The sequence below is a fragment of the Musa acuminata genome, chromosome BXJ1-7 (assembly GCF_036884655.1).
Source record: "Musa acuminata AAA Group cultivar baxijiao chromosome BXJ1-7, Cavendish_Baxijiao_AAA, whole genome shotgun sequence".
In the NCBI taxonomy this organism is placed as follows: Eukaryota; Viridiplantae; Streptophyta; class Magnoliopsida; order Zingiberales; family Musaceae; genus Musa; species Musa acuminata.
The window spans coordinates 9,227,421-9,242,298 of NC_088333.1; the positions used below are offsets into that span (position 1 = coordinate 9,227,421).

Consider the following 14,878-nt stretch of genomic DNA (forward strand, 5'->3'; position numbering starts at 1 on the left):
CGGGTCTCGAAGTGTGGTGTGGAATACCCTACCCATGAGGGCGTCCGAGGTGTTGTATAGGGCCATTTGGGCCCGAAGGCAACGACATGCTTCGTCGGGTCAGAGCCGTCGTCATAAGCTTTGAGCATGAGGAGACGAAAGCTAGGAGGGACGGGCTTATCCTAAATCTCTAGTATGAAGGGTGATCCTCCTAAAGGGGCCTCATCGAGCTCCTCCTTGGACTTGTGAAACTCTCATTGAACCTCGAATAGACACCGAGTGTAACTAAGCCCGAAGGTTCTCTGTTGAATCAGACGACAACCTGTTAGGCTCAAGGTTGTTGGAATAGGGGTGTCAGAGGTTTGGTGTGCTATGTGCGGACATCAGCCTCAGATTCTCTGACCATTAGGGGCCAGGGGCGGCACAGGAGAGGGTGGAGGCTGTGTAGGAGTAGGCGACGATGACTTCTGTTGTGACATTTGTGGGAGCATCAAGAGTTAGGCAAGGTGATGAACAAGGGGAACGATGGTTTACATCATCCCTGACAAAGCTTGGACTTGGTGCGTCAAGCTAAGGAACACCTCGGTGGAGATGGGAGGTTGAGCAGCGATGATCCCGGTGCTAGTCATAGGTGCCCAACAAGCCAATCACGTGAGTGATGGCACGTGTGACTTGATACATAATCCTTTTGGTTATTATATTTTGGCGTATATCACTTTATAACTATTGCATAAATGCATACATATATTGTGATGTCCTTGGATTTGTGCAATGGGAATCGGATCGTGATGAGATCACGATAATGAGATCGATTCACCTTTAAACACATATCCTAAATAATCCCTGTCATAGGTTACTCGAGAGGGACATCGTGATAACCGGATAAACTGGTATGTTGTATACTCGTCCATATGATGGATGCAGCTGATCTCATAGCTGCTCGTGTAGGGACACTAGGGATACAATACAGGTGCTCATTGGAGAATGAGTTCACTGATTGATCCGCTTACGGAATGCTGGATGGTTAATGATGTCTTATTGTCAGACAGCGATTCCATAGTCCTAGTGATGTATCTGGTCCTTAGACTTGATACACCAAGGATGTCATGTATGAGTGCTCCACTCTTTGATACCGGACTTATAGGTTTGCCTGTCCCAGATCTAGTACAGCTGGTCATTGGGAGTGGTAGTCGACCTTACGAGGGCTATTGAGTATCGATAGAGGATCATCCACTTTCGGCGTCATGAGAGGAATATCCCATGTGTTCTTGCTTAGACAAATCCTTGGCCAGGGTCATTCAGGTTGAGAGAGAAAGAGTTCTCCGGGAGAATCCGATTAGAGCGAGACTCGAGTAGAAACCATATGGGTCTGACAACACCATGCTCGATATACGGTATCTGGGATATTAGATGGATGAGGGACTATAGGTACACGGTAACTGAGGATAGACAGGTCCAATGGATTGGATTCCCCTGTATCGTCTGGGGACTACGGCGTAGTGGCCTAGTATGTCCGTAGTCGATGAGTCAAGTGAATTATTACAGAGATAATAATTCACTGAGTTAGAAGGAGTTCTGACAGGTATGACTCACGGCCAGCTCGATATTGGGCCTAGAGGGTCACACACATATGGTAGGTATTGCGACGAGTAGAGGTTCTGATATGAGATATCCGACGGAGCCCTTGTCTTATTGGATGCAGATCCAATACCCACTAGGGGAGGACCCATTAGGGTTTGACAAGGGATCTCTATAAATAGGAGGGATTCAGAGCCTCATATGTGAGAGCCTTTGCTTGTCTTTCCTATTCTCCTCTTCCTCTCCACCTCAGAGCAAGCCTGGAGTCTTGAGGAGCGTCGTCGCAACCCTGCTGTGTGGATCACCGCTAGAGAGGAGGACGCTTGACCTCCTTCACCCTCTCATAAGGATCTGCAAGGAAACATGGATATACGATCTCCCTAGGTAACACAATCTATATGCAGTTTCATGTTTCGCGGATTTTTGCGTACCAATCTTCGCACGACGACGAACATCTCTTTGGGAATCGGGGATTTTGTTTTCTTGTTCTTCTGCTGCGCATGTGATGTCGCCCCCAAGATTTCCCAACACCCGGGAGGTGATAACATGGGATCAGTGAACAACCGCCAATAGTGGCCCGGGTTTGCTGCAGAGCCATTCACCTCTTGCCTTGGGAGAGGCAGGAGTTGTTCTCCGAACCTAAGAGCTGAGTGGGTCAAGCGGTGCTTGTTGCCTAGGCGCTCCCCTAGGTCGCCTGGCTGGGGATGATCTTAGGACATTGGGCCTTCCTTTTAGTGCCAAAATGTTAGTGTCTCTTTACGCCTTGACCGGGGAGTCAGCACGGCTAGGTTCGACTCCAAATGCGAAAGGTTGCCTAGTCTGACACTCAGACTTCAGGGGCGGGCGATGGCCTTCCCGCGTCTGATGCATCCTTCTGTCTCCGAATCCTCGATGCGTAGGATCTCCCATGTTGACGCTCAAGCATCGGGTCGGATCGAGCTGTAGCCTCGTCCCCGAGGGTGATCTTCTCTCTTGACAGGCGGCCTGCTCCTCCCTCATTGAACTCCTGCACACACGCTGAGGTCAAGAGGAGGATTTTTCGACTTGACCCCTTTGAAGCTCAAGTTAGTTTTTTAGTTGAATGAGAGAGAGTTGAGTCCTTAGGCTCAAAAAAACCTCCTTTATGTTGGCTAGGTGATGGGCTTTTATGCCTACACATGAGGGTCAACCGTATTTAGCCTCTTAATGGTCGTCGACCCCTTAAGCGGCGAACTCATACCCTTCATGCTGATATCGATCGTCCCGCGATAATCAGCGTCGTCTCGATCTCATTAGGGCAGTGTCGTACCTAAGTGGTGTCGTCTCGATCTTTGCGGGGCGACATCGTACCCAAGCGATGCTATCTTGATCTTTGCAAGGTGGCATCGTGCTCGAACAGCACCATCCTATCTTTGTGGGGTGCTGTCCCGATCTTTGCAAGGTGACGTAGTACCTTAGCGACACCCCTTGTATGACTTTGTACGGAGGATATACATGTCGTCCGAGTTCAGGTCATTGCGCTGATGTGGCTATAGTTAGTTCCTCAGGAGAGTGCTACCAAATTGTGCTCTATCAGTGACTAACTAATCAAACTATATCTTCTAAAAGTTTTACTGCCCGAAAAAGTTTCCATTAATGTGAAGAGAATGTCATGAGTCTAAGTTGTAAGAGATTCACTTTTCATGTTAACTCAATGTCTTTCGTTAGATGAACTAAATATTTATTTCTAATACCCCGAATAATAATATGACTACAAGATAAACAAAATCATTTTTTTTTATGAACTTTCTTCTACCACAGTAGAGCAACTATATATAACTTCCCAACACATTACTGAACTCTTGGGATTAGGGATTGGATGTTAAGAAATTAGTGCTGCCATCTTCAGTGACATTCTGAATAGTTTGACATTATCATTATATTATGGTATTACATGAATTTTGCAGTGTTGAACCAACAAATATAACTTGATGAATTAGATTATTTAATATCATTTAGTTTGTGTTTACTCAATGAACACACACATATTTGTTTTCAAAAAAAATCCAGCGTACATCTTTCATTAGATGATAGCCAATGCCACCATCTTGCATCATTGATGATCACTATTCAATCACAACTATGTTATTAATTATTTATACATGTCAAACTCAATCTAATTCATAGTTTTATAACAGTCAAAATAGGTAAAAGAGTTGTGTGAGTTAGAGAAGTTTGAACAGGCATTAACCCATTCAATCCTTGGTCAATTTACGTGATTCCAAATTCTATCGACCAGTCTTCTAAACTACATCCGCCTTAAGTCATAAGCTTTGGTGGAATTCGTCTCAGCTTGTGGCCTCATCTCTTTAATTCTTTCAAACTCATGTGGAGGTCTCTATTCGACCTTTGCATACTCAACATTAAATTTCTCGCTAACCACAAACCCAATTCAATTGAGACAATGCTCGTTCGAAAGCTATGGTCGAGAGCCGCATGCAGGTCGAGTAATGGTGGAAATCCATGGAGCAGATCCGAAGATATTGCCATCCGAAGTGAGAGAAGAAGCACACCCCGGTGCCACCCTAAACACCCCCGTTTCCATCCCAATGGCTTATGCTGGCTTTTGTGGCTTAACCCCTTTTCCCAACCGTCGATAACGGCACATCCGAAGGTCCACGTTGGAAGCCATGCGGAGTATCGATCCGAGGCTTGTAGCCGTGGTCCAATCAGCTTTCAGCCTCCTCACTTCCGCCTTGTATTTAAATGCGTCGCCGCTACATTCGTTTCCCGTCGTCGCCCCTCCTCAATTGCTATCCCCCCACCTCCAATCTCTCTTCTCTCAGCCCTCGAGGTCCCGTAATATAATCCTTGTAATGGCGCAGGATGAGGCCACTGCTGCTGCGGCCGAGGAGCCCGTGGCCGATTCCGCCCCCTCCGACCCTCCGATGGAGGATGACGCGGACGCCGCCGCGGAAGGTGCCAAGCAGGCCAAGAAGAGGAAGGCCAAGGCCCCCAGGGAGACCAAGTCCAAGAAGAAGCCCGCTGCCCCTCGAAAACCACCCGCCCACCCACCCTACGCTGATGTAAGACTTCGATGGAACCCTTTTCTGATCTCTGCCGGTGATTCTCGTTTGAACTGGGTCTCAATATCTGGTCTTTGGGTTGTGTTTGGCTTGGAATCCAGATGATCACGGAGGCGATCGTGACGCTGAAGGAGCGCACTGGGTCGAGCCAGTACGCGATCCAGAAGTTCATCGAGGACGAGCACAAGGGTCGCCTCCCCGGAAACTTTCGGAAGATTCTCCTCGGCCACCTGAAGAGGCTCACCGACTCCGGGAAGCTCAAGAAATTGAAGAACTCTTACAAGCTTGCGGCCGCGGCCCCGGCGTCGTCGTCATCCTCCTCCACCGCTGCCCCGGCCAAGCTAAAGCCGAAGGCCAAGCCAAAGCCACCCGCCAAGAAACCGCCCACCTCTGCCAAAACGAAGCCCAAGGCAAAGCCCGCAGCTGCCGCAAAGCCGAAGCCCAAACCGAAGCCGAAGGCCAAGGCTGCCGCTCCCGCCAAGCCGAAGGCTAAACCCGCCGCAGCGGCGGCGAAGACCAGGGCGAAACGAAAAGCTCCGGCGCCCGCGAAGCCGAAGCCGGCGGCTGTGAAGCCCAAGGCCGCTGCAACCAGGCCGAAGCCGAAGGCGCCCACGCGGCCAGCTAAGGTAGCGAAGACCTCCGCCAAGGGTTCGCCCGTTAAAAAGGCGTCAGCGGCGGCGGCGAAGAAGAAGGCGGCGGCGGCGGCAGCGTTAAAGACGAGGAGGGCGGCGGCACCGACGACGAGGAAGGCGGCGGCGAAGAGGGCGACGAGGAAGTAACAGTTCTATTTGTTTTACTTTTTTTTTTAAATTTCTCAACTTCCTGTGGACCGGTGGTTTAGTTGTAAGATTAGGGATTTGTTTACGGGTGTTTGGGGGATTGCGTGCATTTTGTGGTTTTTAGCGCCGAGAAAAGAGGGAAATATCATCAGATATCCTTAGCGAGTGGGAGGAAAGAGCTCACGTCCTCTTTCGGCTGCTGGTGTATGTTAATGGATAACGTGTAGTTGGTCGTAGGTGATTGCAGTCTCGAGGGTTTTGACATCTCCTGGAACGAGGATTGATGTGGCTGTCCGGGCACTCGTGGAAGCATGTGGTGCGCTGGCGAAATTGCCCTTCTACACGCTCACGGCGGGACCCGCATCTCGGTATCGAGGACGGTGTGGGAGGTCACCAAAAGTTCCCAGGCAGTCCATTTCGTTCAGTTACTGGAGCAGCGTAAACTATTGGGTTTGTCGGGTGCGTAACCCTATAATTAAGAGGCCTATGGGTGGATGAATCTCAAACGGACAACTATGAAGACTTGTTAAGAAACTTATGCAAATTAAGATAAAAAAATGGCATTTCTGTTAGGCGCTTTGGAAGGGATTAGTATTTTAGCATGGCAGGTTCTATATTTCTACCCTCAATACTTGCAGACAATTGTCCAGTATAAAGATGCTTTGTCTTGGCTGATTTGGGTACTGCATGTTGGCACTATTGGTAAAGTGGCGTGGAGGGGGGATGAAGGAATGTGACCATGAAGTAATTACAGAGTCAGTATTGCTATTAAATGGTGATGTAACTTTTCCATTTAGTGTCTTATTATTAATTTGAGGTTAAACAGTCAATAATTCAATCTCAATAAAATTAAAAAAAATCAATTATTTCATCGATCAAATCGTGATTCCTAAGTTTCCAACATAATTTCCAAAAGACTTCAAAATAGTTGTAAGTGATTGGTGAAAATTCACAACTCAATTTTCATGAAATCTCAAAATAGTTCATATATGCGATTGGTCAATCGAATTAGCAAGTATCCTCAAATAGGATTGATCAAGCCAGGAGTTAAGCCTCTGTAAATTTAAAATTTAGAAAAACATCACCTGTTGAACCATATATAATAATTATGGATGTATTATATACCAAATGAAATAGGGCAGATTCAACTCATTTGTATCGAGCTCACTTGATTCAATCGTATTATTATTATTATTATTATTATTATTATTATTATTATTATTAAACTTTATATCGATATAGAAGTTTCTATAAAATCTTCACTTACATCAAATTATAATCAGTTCATGAATTAATGAGTATTTTATTTTTTAAATTTAAATTTAATTTAATCACGCCGAAAATATTCGTTTAGTGGTGTGAAGGGAGAAAATCATCCAACGCTGACCCAACAAAGGATTCATACCTGTCAATTAACCATTGGCGTTTAACACGTCACACGGCCTCCACGACGTGGAGCTCCGTCCCACAAAATGCTCGTGGCTCGCATCGATGCGATGAGGGATAATTAGGGAGTCGGAACGAATCAAGAATCGTCGCCGAGCTCCAGAGCTCCGTCGATCGGTTTCTTCCCTGGGTTTCGTCTTCGCCAACCGCGACAGTTAGGGTTAGAGCTTGGGCTTCGTCGCCTCGGATTTGTGGGGTTAGGTGGTGGCGGAGAATCCGCGGTCTCCAAAATGGCGCAAGCGGTGGAGGAGTGGTACAAGCAGATGCCCATCATCACGCGGTCGTACCTCACGGCCGCGGTCGTTACTACCGTCGGATGCTCTCTCGAAGTGCGAATTTTTTTCTCTTCCTTCTATTTTCCTGCTGGATTCTAATAGCGTTCTTGAACTAGATCTAGGTTAGGGGTTCCAATTTGATTAGGTTGTCCACATGCTAGTGCTGTAATTTCTTGTTAGGGTCTCTATCTTTTGACCTGCTGGCCATCGAGTTTCAGATTTCAGTTTCTTTCAAGAAACGTTGCTGTGGTACTTTGTTTTGGATTTGTAACAATGTTATCGTTTTGTGATTTCAGATCATATCGCCTCACAATTTGTATCTGAATCCGAAGCTCATAGTTCAGCAGTATGAGATATGGCGCCTCGTAACAAACTTCCTCTACTTCCGGAAAATGGGTAGGTGGTGCAAGCGTTCCATTTCTGTAAATTGTGTCAGAGTAATAGCCGTTTCATTGTTGTAACATATATTTTTGTTGCTGAAATCGACGACTTGCTATCAGTTTTTCATTTGTCTGTTTGTTTTGGGGTTTATAAGGTGTTGCCCTACAAATAAGTATTCCATACCCGTTCTAGATCGATCCATTTTTGGTGTGGATACTTAGGATTTTAAGTATTGGTGGTGTCTATTTTTGGTGTATGTATACATGTCAGTGGTTCTTTTTCTGGAGAACGACATGGGATATATTGTGTACTGGTCTCCTGTATTTGACTCTGATGATGCTTTCTGGTGGATGGCATGATCATGGATCTGGTTATACATTACACCTATTGTCCAATCTGTAGTATCTATCAGCCACTGTCATAGCTGAAGTGCCATGACGATCATGGGCTGGTACTAAACTAATCGAAAAGAGAAAGGACTTAAATCAAGTTGTTTTCATTGCATTGGTGGTAAGAATGCTTACATCAGCATTATGACACACAAAAAAGAGAAGATTTTACAGAGAAGAGATAAATAATTATGGTAAAGGTAAAATAAATAGAATTGAATGGTTTATAGAAGGAAATTGGTGCACAGGATAGAAGGTAAAATAATAAAATAAATTTATTATTTTCTTTAATCAAATCTGATTGCACAAGTCTCTTTAATCTCTTTTAATGATCATGAACTATTTTGACCTATGGCTATCAGGAAGAGCAAGAAGGCTGAATAGGTGCTTTTATTATGGTAATGGTATCCTGATGTTAAATAAGATTTTTCTTTAACAGCCAATCATAATGTTGTTTCACTTGGTTCTTTCTAGAGAGATAAATAAAGGGTTTCTCTTATTTTACTTGGTCCCAACATTAATGTGGAACTATTTGGTGTATGGTTATAGATTGTTTAAGTACTAGATACTTTGGACGTAGTCTTATAATCGTCATACCTTGCACTCACGTCTAAAGGATGTAAATGACATTTGCTTCCTGCATATTTTGATGTTGTAGGATCTCTTATGGTAGTATTGATGGGATCACGATGACACAAAACTAGGCTACCTATATGTCTCGTTAACAGCATCCTTGGACATAATATTACAATTATAGTCTTGATTCTGGCAGATCTAGAATATATATATGCATATTTAGGTTGATCCTTGCAAATTCAAGGTACAAAGCTTAGCCTATAACTAGGTCGGATCCACATAAAATTCTACCATGGTTTGTAGGCCTGGCTTGAATCCAAGTAGTTCCATATCGGATGGATATTTGCCCAGTCTTAGTTGGACAAGAAATCAAGTAATTGAACTCAAATGATGTGTAGATCTAGAAATATATGCATATATTTAAGTGTGAAATCATAAGCATGAATCGAGTCATTGAAAATAAAAATAAGAAATGCTAGAAAAATAAGCAAGATTTACCTTGGTTTGGAGGTAGGAGTGATGCGTTCTTGAGAAAATTGATTGAAATTTGAATGATATCTTGAAAATACTGAAGAGAACTTGCTCAAGGAGTGTGAGATTGCATAGGTTTGAGTGAAGAATTTGAAAAACATACGGGCTGCAGGTGGGTGAGATTTGGTGAAAGAGCGGTATAGATTCGGGTACTGGGTGATAGACTTATTGCCTGGTTCGCTTGATGTACTGGTTTATATCTGATTATTATGTTTGGTGCAATTAGCAAACTGGCCAATAAAATCCGTTGCCCAGTGTCTGTAACCCTATTACATAGTTTCTAATGAATTGGCTGTTGGCCATGCTCAGACTTGTGAAATACCCATTGGTATAGACTGGTACAAATAAAATTTTAGACCATGACTTTATGAAAATCATCACAAGGAGATACTGGTTCTTCAGAATCCATACTTTCATGTGTAGGTTTATTTCTCAATTAGAATCAAAAACATATCTTTCTTAAACTAGTTCTTAAAGCCATTTTGCTAGTTCTCAATGTAACTTCCAATTTTTGAAGCTTATGTTTTCATGGTAGACTGATCTCATATCATATATGATAGTCTTGAGAAATAAATTTTTGAACACAACAACTTTTTGTGTTATCCTAGTATCCTTTTTCATGTATTTATTTTAAATATGAATCGAAGCAAGGGCTTTTGGCTTGAAGTCAATAGTTCAGTTCTGTTTGTTACAGGTCCTTGAAGTTTGTTTGGCTGTTAAATTAATCCTTTGTAACTGAATATTATCTTTTCCAAGAAGAACTTTTTATCTTATTGGTATTACTTGTTGATATTGCTAGATTTGGACTTCCTATTCCACATGTTTTTCCTTGCTCGGTACTGCAAGTTGCTTGAGGAGAACTCCTTTAGGGGCAGGACAGCAGATTTCTTCTTCATGCTTTTATTTGGTGCAACTGTTTTAACCGGGATTGTTCTCATTGGAGGGATGATACCATATTTTTCTGAGACCTTTGCAAATATTGTGTTCCTGAGTAATTCGTTGACATTCATGATGGTCAGTAATTAGTAATTAGTAATTAGTTTTTGGTTGTATTTATAACGTTAGTTAGCTATTTGATTTTTAAAAAATGTTTTCTCTGTTTCTTTGCTGACATTAAATACTCCATTATGTTCACATCTGCAGGTCTATGTATGGAGCAAACATAATCCTTTTATTCACATGAGTTTCTTGGGTCTTTTCACTTTCACGGCTGCTTATCTACCATGGGTGAGTGAAGCTGTTATTTCTATCAAACATGATCCTTATCTAATGATTTACAATTTTACAATGCACAAACAAATTATTGAAATCAGCATGTGTGAGGGGTGTCCACCACAATTTTCTCGATTAAAATTTGAGCTGTGAAAATATTTTGTAAGTAACTGCATCAGGAACACAGGTCCCACTTCCTAACTGGTGAAGCATATGTGAATGCATGATCATCTTGCTTAGCTTGCCTGGCTTCACTGTACCATAACCTTCCAGAGAAGCAATTGCAGAAATATTCTCCCATGATCGATCTGTCTTGAAATTTTCATTGCTTGTTGGAGATTAGAATGTCTGGCATGTGGCGATTATCTTGTAGGAGAAACCACCAAGCTAGTCTCCAAAGTGACACCTTACAAGACACATTCATCTTTGCCTCATCTCACAGTCATGGTCCTTATGGCCAAGCATATCATATATATAAGAGTACTCAGAGCAGAAGTCAGTGCAGAGAGTTTTTTTTGCCAGAGGTCCTTCCTAGAAAGGGTTCCAATATACCATGACATGATAGTTTCTCCAATCAAGGAGTCTTAATTATCTATCTCCATAAGAACATGAATTTTTTGGCTGTTGATTTACAGTGTTTTGCATGCATGGACCTGATAGTGTGCTTCTGACAATTTGTAGTTGATATTAGATGTTAGCTAGTTGGATTCTCACCTTGCTATCCATATATGGCAACTTGTTCATAGTTATGAAGCACGTCTAGAGTTTAGATCATGTTCAATAGTACTAAATCTTTTAAACTGGATTGTGCATTGCATGATTTGTTTCACTTAAATGATGCTGAAATCAAGCACAAATTTTTAATGGCTTATGTGACACATACCCAAAGATATGTGTTTGTACATTTCTAGTTTTTTTAGAGTTGAAATTTTATTTGACTTTGTTATTTTTCCATAGAGACAAACACTTTGGTGATCAAGGTTGAAACATAAAAATAGCCTCATTACTAGTAAAGTAAGTTTACATACATGACCCTCGTCACACCTTGCACTAGTAGGAGCCACGTACACTGAGCCATCCTTTTTTGCTTGTTATGTTTCTCCTCTAATGCCTACGTTACCTCTTGTGCAAAGTGCATCATCAACTGGGTTCTTATAGAGTCCACACACAGTTGTGCATTGCCGTTTCATCCTTTACATACCTCCTAGTAGAGGATTATGCTAGTATAATATTCACCCATCATATTTTTGCATACAATTGAATAACCGATCAAATCTGATGACCATGTTAATTTTGATTTTCGCAAATCGGGCGAGTCAAAAATAGCCTTTGTGCTTGCAGGGACAACACTGTATATTAACTCGAGACCTCAAGTTGGTGAGAGCTTTGTGCAAGTACCTTTTCTCCAAAAACCATGAAAAAAAGGATAACAACATAGGTCAGGGTTTACCATGGGATATGCGAGAACTTGATTGGTCATATATTGTCTTCTTTGTAGACTCTCAAATTTGATACCATGGGATAACAACAATTATTATTTTTTTCTAAATCAGGGTTGTTCTTATAAGATCAGTTTAATGTAATTTTGAAGGGAGGTGATCACAATTTCATAGTTGAAGAAGTATGAGTGGATCTTTTGAAGTAGAAGATTCTTTAATGCATTCTGCTTCTGTTGCAGTGATAGTTTAAAGGGGTAGTTGGAAAGAAAAAAGGAGGTATATTTCCTGCAAATGAAAAGGAGGTATATTACTTTAGAACTCCAAGGGACATGGTAGAAGCACCTGTTATTTGGATTAGAGGCCTAGTCATTGCTTTTCAAATGGTTGTTATTTATTGTTAATAATTACCAAGAAAAAAGGACAACCTAGTGCAAAAGGTTCTTGCCAATACGACTTCTGAGAATGGTCATTGGAGTTGGTAGGCATATCGATCGAGCAGAGATGCTCGTTTGGTGACTTTGCTGTAGAGCAACCTTACTATTGAGCCAAGGCTTACTCCTTTGTTGATTATAACAAACTATTAACCTTAAATGGATATAACCTTTAAACGAACCAGATTCAAACATAATTGGTTTATGAATTGTCCATGGTAACTGGGTCACTTGCATGGTCTGAACTGCAGTATCGATTTCACATTCTTAGTGGTAGTGCATGTTCAGATTTTGTATGATGACATGGCAGTTCAAGGCCCGCATGATACTGTTGGCATCTAATATTTTTAAAATTATTTTCCTTCCATTTATATTAATGACGTATAAGGCACTCTCATATGAATATGAGACCTATCAATCATGCAACAGTCACTAGCCACTATATATCTAAGCAGAGACTATTTACATATAATATTAAGTGTCTGTAGCACGATAGAAACAGGCTGTGATACAATTTCTTATATATTAAGCTAGTTTTCTGAATATTTTCACAAACATTAAGCTATTTTTGGATTATATCATATCCTTCAATGTTGGACATGTGCAAAAAATTTCTAGCTTAATATGTGCCTTGCTTTTCTTTCTTTCAGTGTTAAAAAATTCATTGTAGAATGCCATTATTTTTGCCGACTTACAAATGATTGTTATCATTTACTAATTGTGCTTCATGAGATAGTTCAAAAAATTACCAGTTAGTAGTGATCTTACTGTTAACATTTCTTTGTGACAGGTTCTACTGGGGTTCTCTATTCTTGTTGGCAGCAGTACGTGGGTGGACCTCTTGGTATGCTACATAGAGAGTTTATAAGATACTGCAAAGATTACAATGCTAATATTATTGGTGAAAAGGCATAATAGTTAAACGAAAAGAAATTTTTGGCGTTTCTGCATGATTTTCCTTGCAATTGGCTTTTGTCTGTATCAATACTAAGTTGTCTTCTCCAGGTTCTGTCCTAGTAAATGAGCAAGTTGGCTACTAAAGTTTTAGTGTTTTTCTTTATTTTTTTTGGCATATGTAACAACAAAATCTCTGTAAAAACATAGATTCTTTGGACACATGATCTACAATGATGGGGCATTAATTGTTAGGTTTGTGACCTGCCGACCTGGTTTGTCTAGTGTAACTAGTAACTTGATGTGGCAAAAGACATAAATAACCACTTCTCATTGTTTCTAATATAAAAGCAACTAGATCGTTAGTGTACTATCCCAACTTATATTTAAATGCTGCTCACAGAATCTTGTCTTTAAAATAATGTCCACCCAATATATTTTAGAATGCCAAATTTAGGCATATCCATAGGTCAATTGCTTATATGAAGTAAAACATTTAGCACAATTTGAGGGGTTTTACTGTTAGTGCAAAGGAGCACTGGGCAATCTGCAAAATCTAGGACGGTATTGTAACAATTTTTTTTTGCTATCGAAAATCCTTAATTAGATTATTTGCATGTGTATATTTTTGCTGATAGTCCAATATTTTTGCTAAAAGATCAATTTAGTTTATTCATTTTCCATAACTCTAGGTATCTTGTATTTTGTTATCTCATATTTTTCATTGCTTAGGATCTTACCTAAGAACCTTAGGCCGAAGCTTTTTGTAACTAGAAGCTAGTAGAAGGCTTCAGCATAACAGAGATTCTTGAGTTTACACAATCATGTTAACTACTAAAGCCTAACATTTATGTTCTAATTTCTTAAGTAAGCTAGTGGGGCAATAAAATTTTAGAAAGCTCTTTGTTGTACCAAGAAGTGTGTTGACCTGTGTATTAAATTGCTCAAGGACAGTAGGAAAAACAAATTTCCCTTAGTTCTTAGTAGATTATATCATCATGGTCTACTGTGACTGCCTTGTCCAAAAAGGTCCTGAGAATTTCAGGCTGTCTGTTCACTTCTGATTGTGTTTCTTCATTGCTTTTGATTTTGACTATCAGTCTACTCTCATTACTATTTTAAACTTAAGTGCGTGATGAATTTACACTACTATGCTCTTTGTTTGTACCATGAAATAGGTAACTCGAGTGACATGAGGCCTTTCAATCTTTTAATGTTCTCACGTCATATTGTCCTGGACTGATTTTATTGCCTCGTCTTTAGGGTATGATAGCAGGTCATGCATATTTTTTCCTTGAGGATGTCTATCCACGGATGACAGGACGCCGACCCTTAAAGACTCCTTCCTTCATCACAGCATTATTTGCACATGAGAATGTGGTGGTGGCCGAACCACGAAATGCAAGATTTGCACCCCCGGCACAAGATGTTCATCAGGATTAATGAACAGAAACTTGGAGGTCTGCTTCTGTTGCTGCTCCAGCCACAAGCAATAATGCAAGTTAAACTGATAGCAGATAAGAAGCATGTTCTAAAACTGATTTTGGTTTGCAGAAATATTGGACTCTTTGCAGCATGGTTCTTGGTTCCTTATTATGATAGCTGCATTGTTTGTTTGAAAAAAGAAATGTAGTTTCTTGGTTTTAATTGTAGTAAATATGATAAACCTAATCTGTAAAATTTCACCGAGTCTTAAAATGAAAATGATGTGCACAAGCATGCTGAGATGCTTGTTGATCCGGTATTGTAACGACGATCTGTTTCATTTACCGATTTGAATCAAGGTTACATTTGGCTCGATTGGCAGTCTGATATCAAAGGGTCAGCTTCCTCGGAAGAAATGATATCAAAGGATCAATATGTTGAGCTATCTTTTAATTAGATTAATGAATGATAATATTTTAAAATTTTAAAATTTATTAAT

The 14,878-nt window shown here is 41.0% G+C and overlaps 2 protein-coding genes across 2 annotated transcripts; both read left to right on the forward strand.

Moving 5' to 3' along the window:
* The first annotated feature begins 4,296 nt into the window (after positions 1 to 4,296).
* Positions 4,297 to 5,644, forward strand: LOC103991463 (histone H1). Its single transcript, XM_009410938.3, has 2 exons — positions 4,297 to 4,601; positions 4,703 to 5,644. Exons 1-2 carry the CDS (start codon positions 4,392 to 4,394, stop codon positions 5,378 to 5,380), a joined length of 888 nt encoding a protein of 295 aa, XP_009409213.2. The 5' UTR covers positions 4,297 to 4,391; the 3' UTR covers positions 5,381 to 5,644.
* A 1,208-nt stretch (positions 5,645 to 6,852) lies between these two features.
* On the forward strand, positions 6,853 to 14,707 carry LOC103991464 (derlin-2.2). Its single transcript, XM_009410939.3, has 6 exons — positions 6,853 to 7,155; positions 7,398 to 7,497; positions 9,778 to 9,992; positions 10,122 to 10,205; positions 12,851 to 12,904; positions 14,218 to 14,707. The coding sequence occupies exons 1-6, from the start codon at positions 7,057 to 7,059 to the stop codon at positions 14,395 to 14,397; spliced, it is 732 nt and encodes a 243-aa protein (XP_009409214.1). The 5' UTR covers positions 6,853 to 7,056; the 3' UTR covers positions 14,398 to 14,707.
* The last annotated feature ends 171 nt before the right edge of the window (positions 14,708 to 14,878 follow it).

Bases quoted from the DNA above. Each gene is read 5' to 3' on its own strand.
- LOC103991464 (XM_009410939.3), top strand. From the start codon at position 7,057: ATGGCGCAAGCGGTGGAGGAGTGGTACAAGCAGATGCCCATCATCACG. The intron at 10,206-12,850 runs GTGAGTGAAGCT...TCTTTGTGACAG, and splicing joins CGGCTGCTTATCTACCATGG to GTTCTACTGGGGTTCTCTAT. The intron at 12,905-14,217 runs GTATGCTACATA...CCTCGTCTTTAG, and splicing joins GTACGTGGGTGGACCTCTTG to GGTATGATAGCAGGTCATGC.
- LOC103991463 (XM_009410938.3), top strand. From the start codon at position 4,392: ATGGCGCAGGATGAGGCCACTGCTGCTGCGGCCGAGGAGCCCGTGGCC. The intron at 4,602-4,702 runs GTAAGACTTCGA...CTTGGAATCCAG, and splicing joins CCCACCCACCCTACGCTGAT to ATGATCACGGAGGCGATCGT.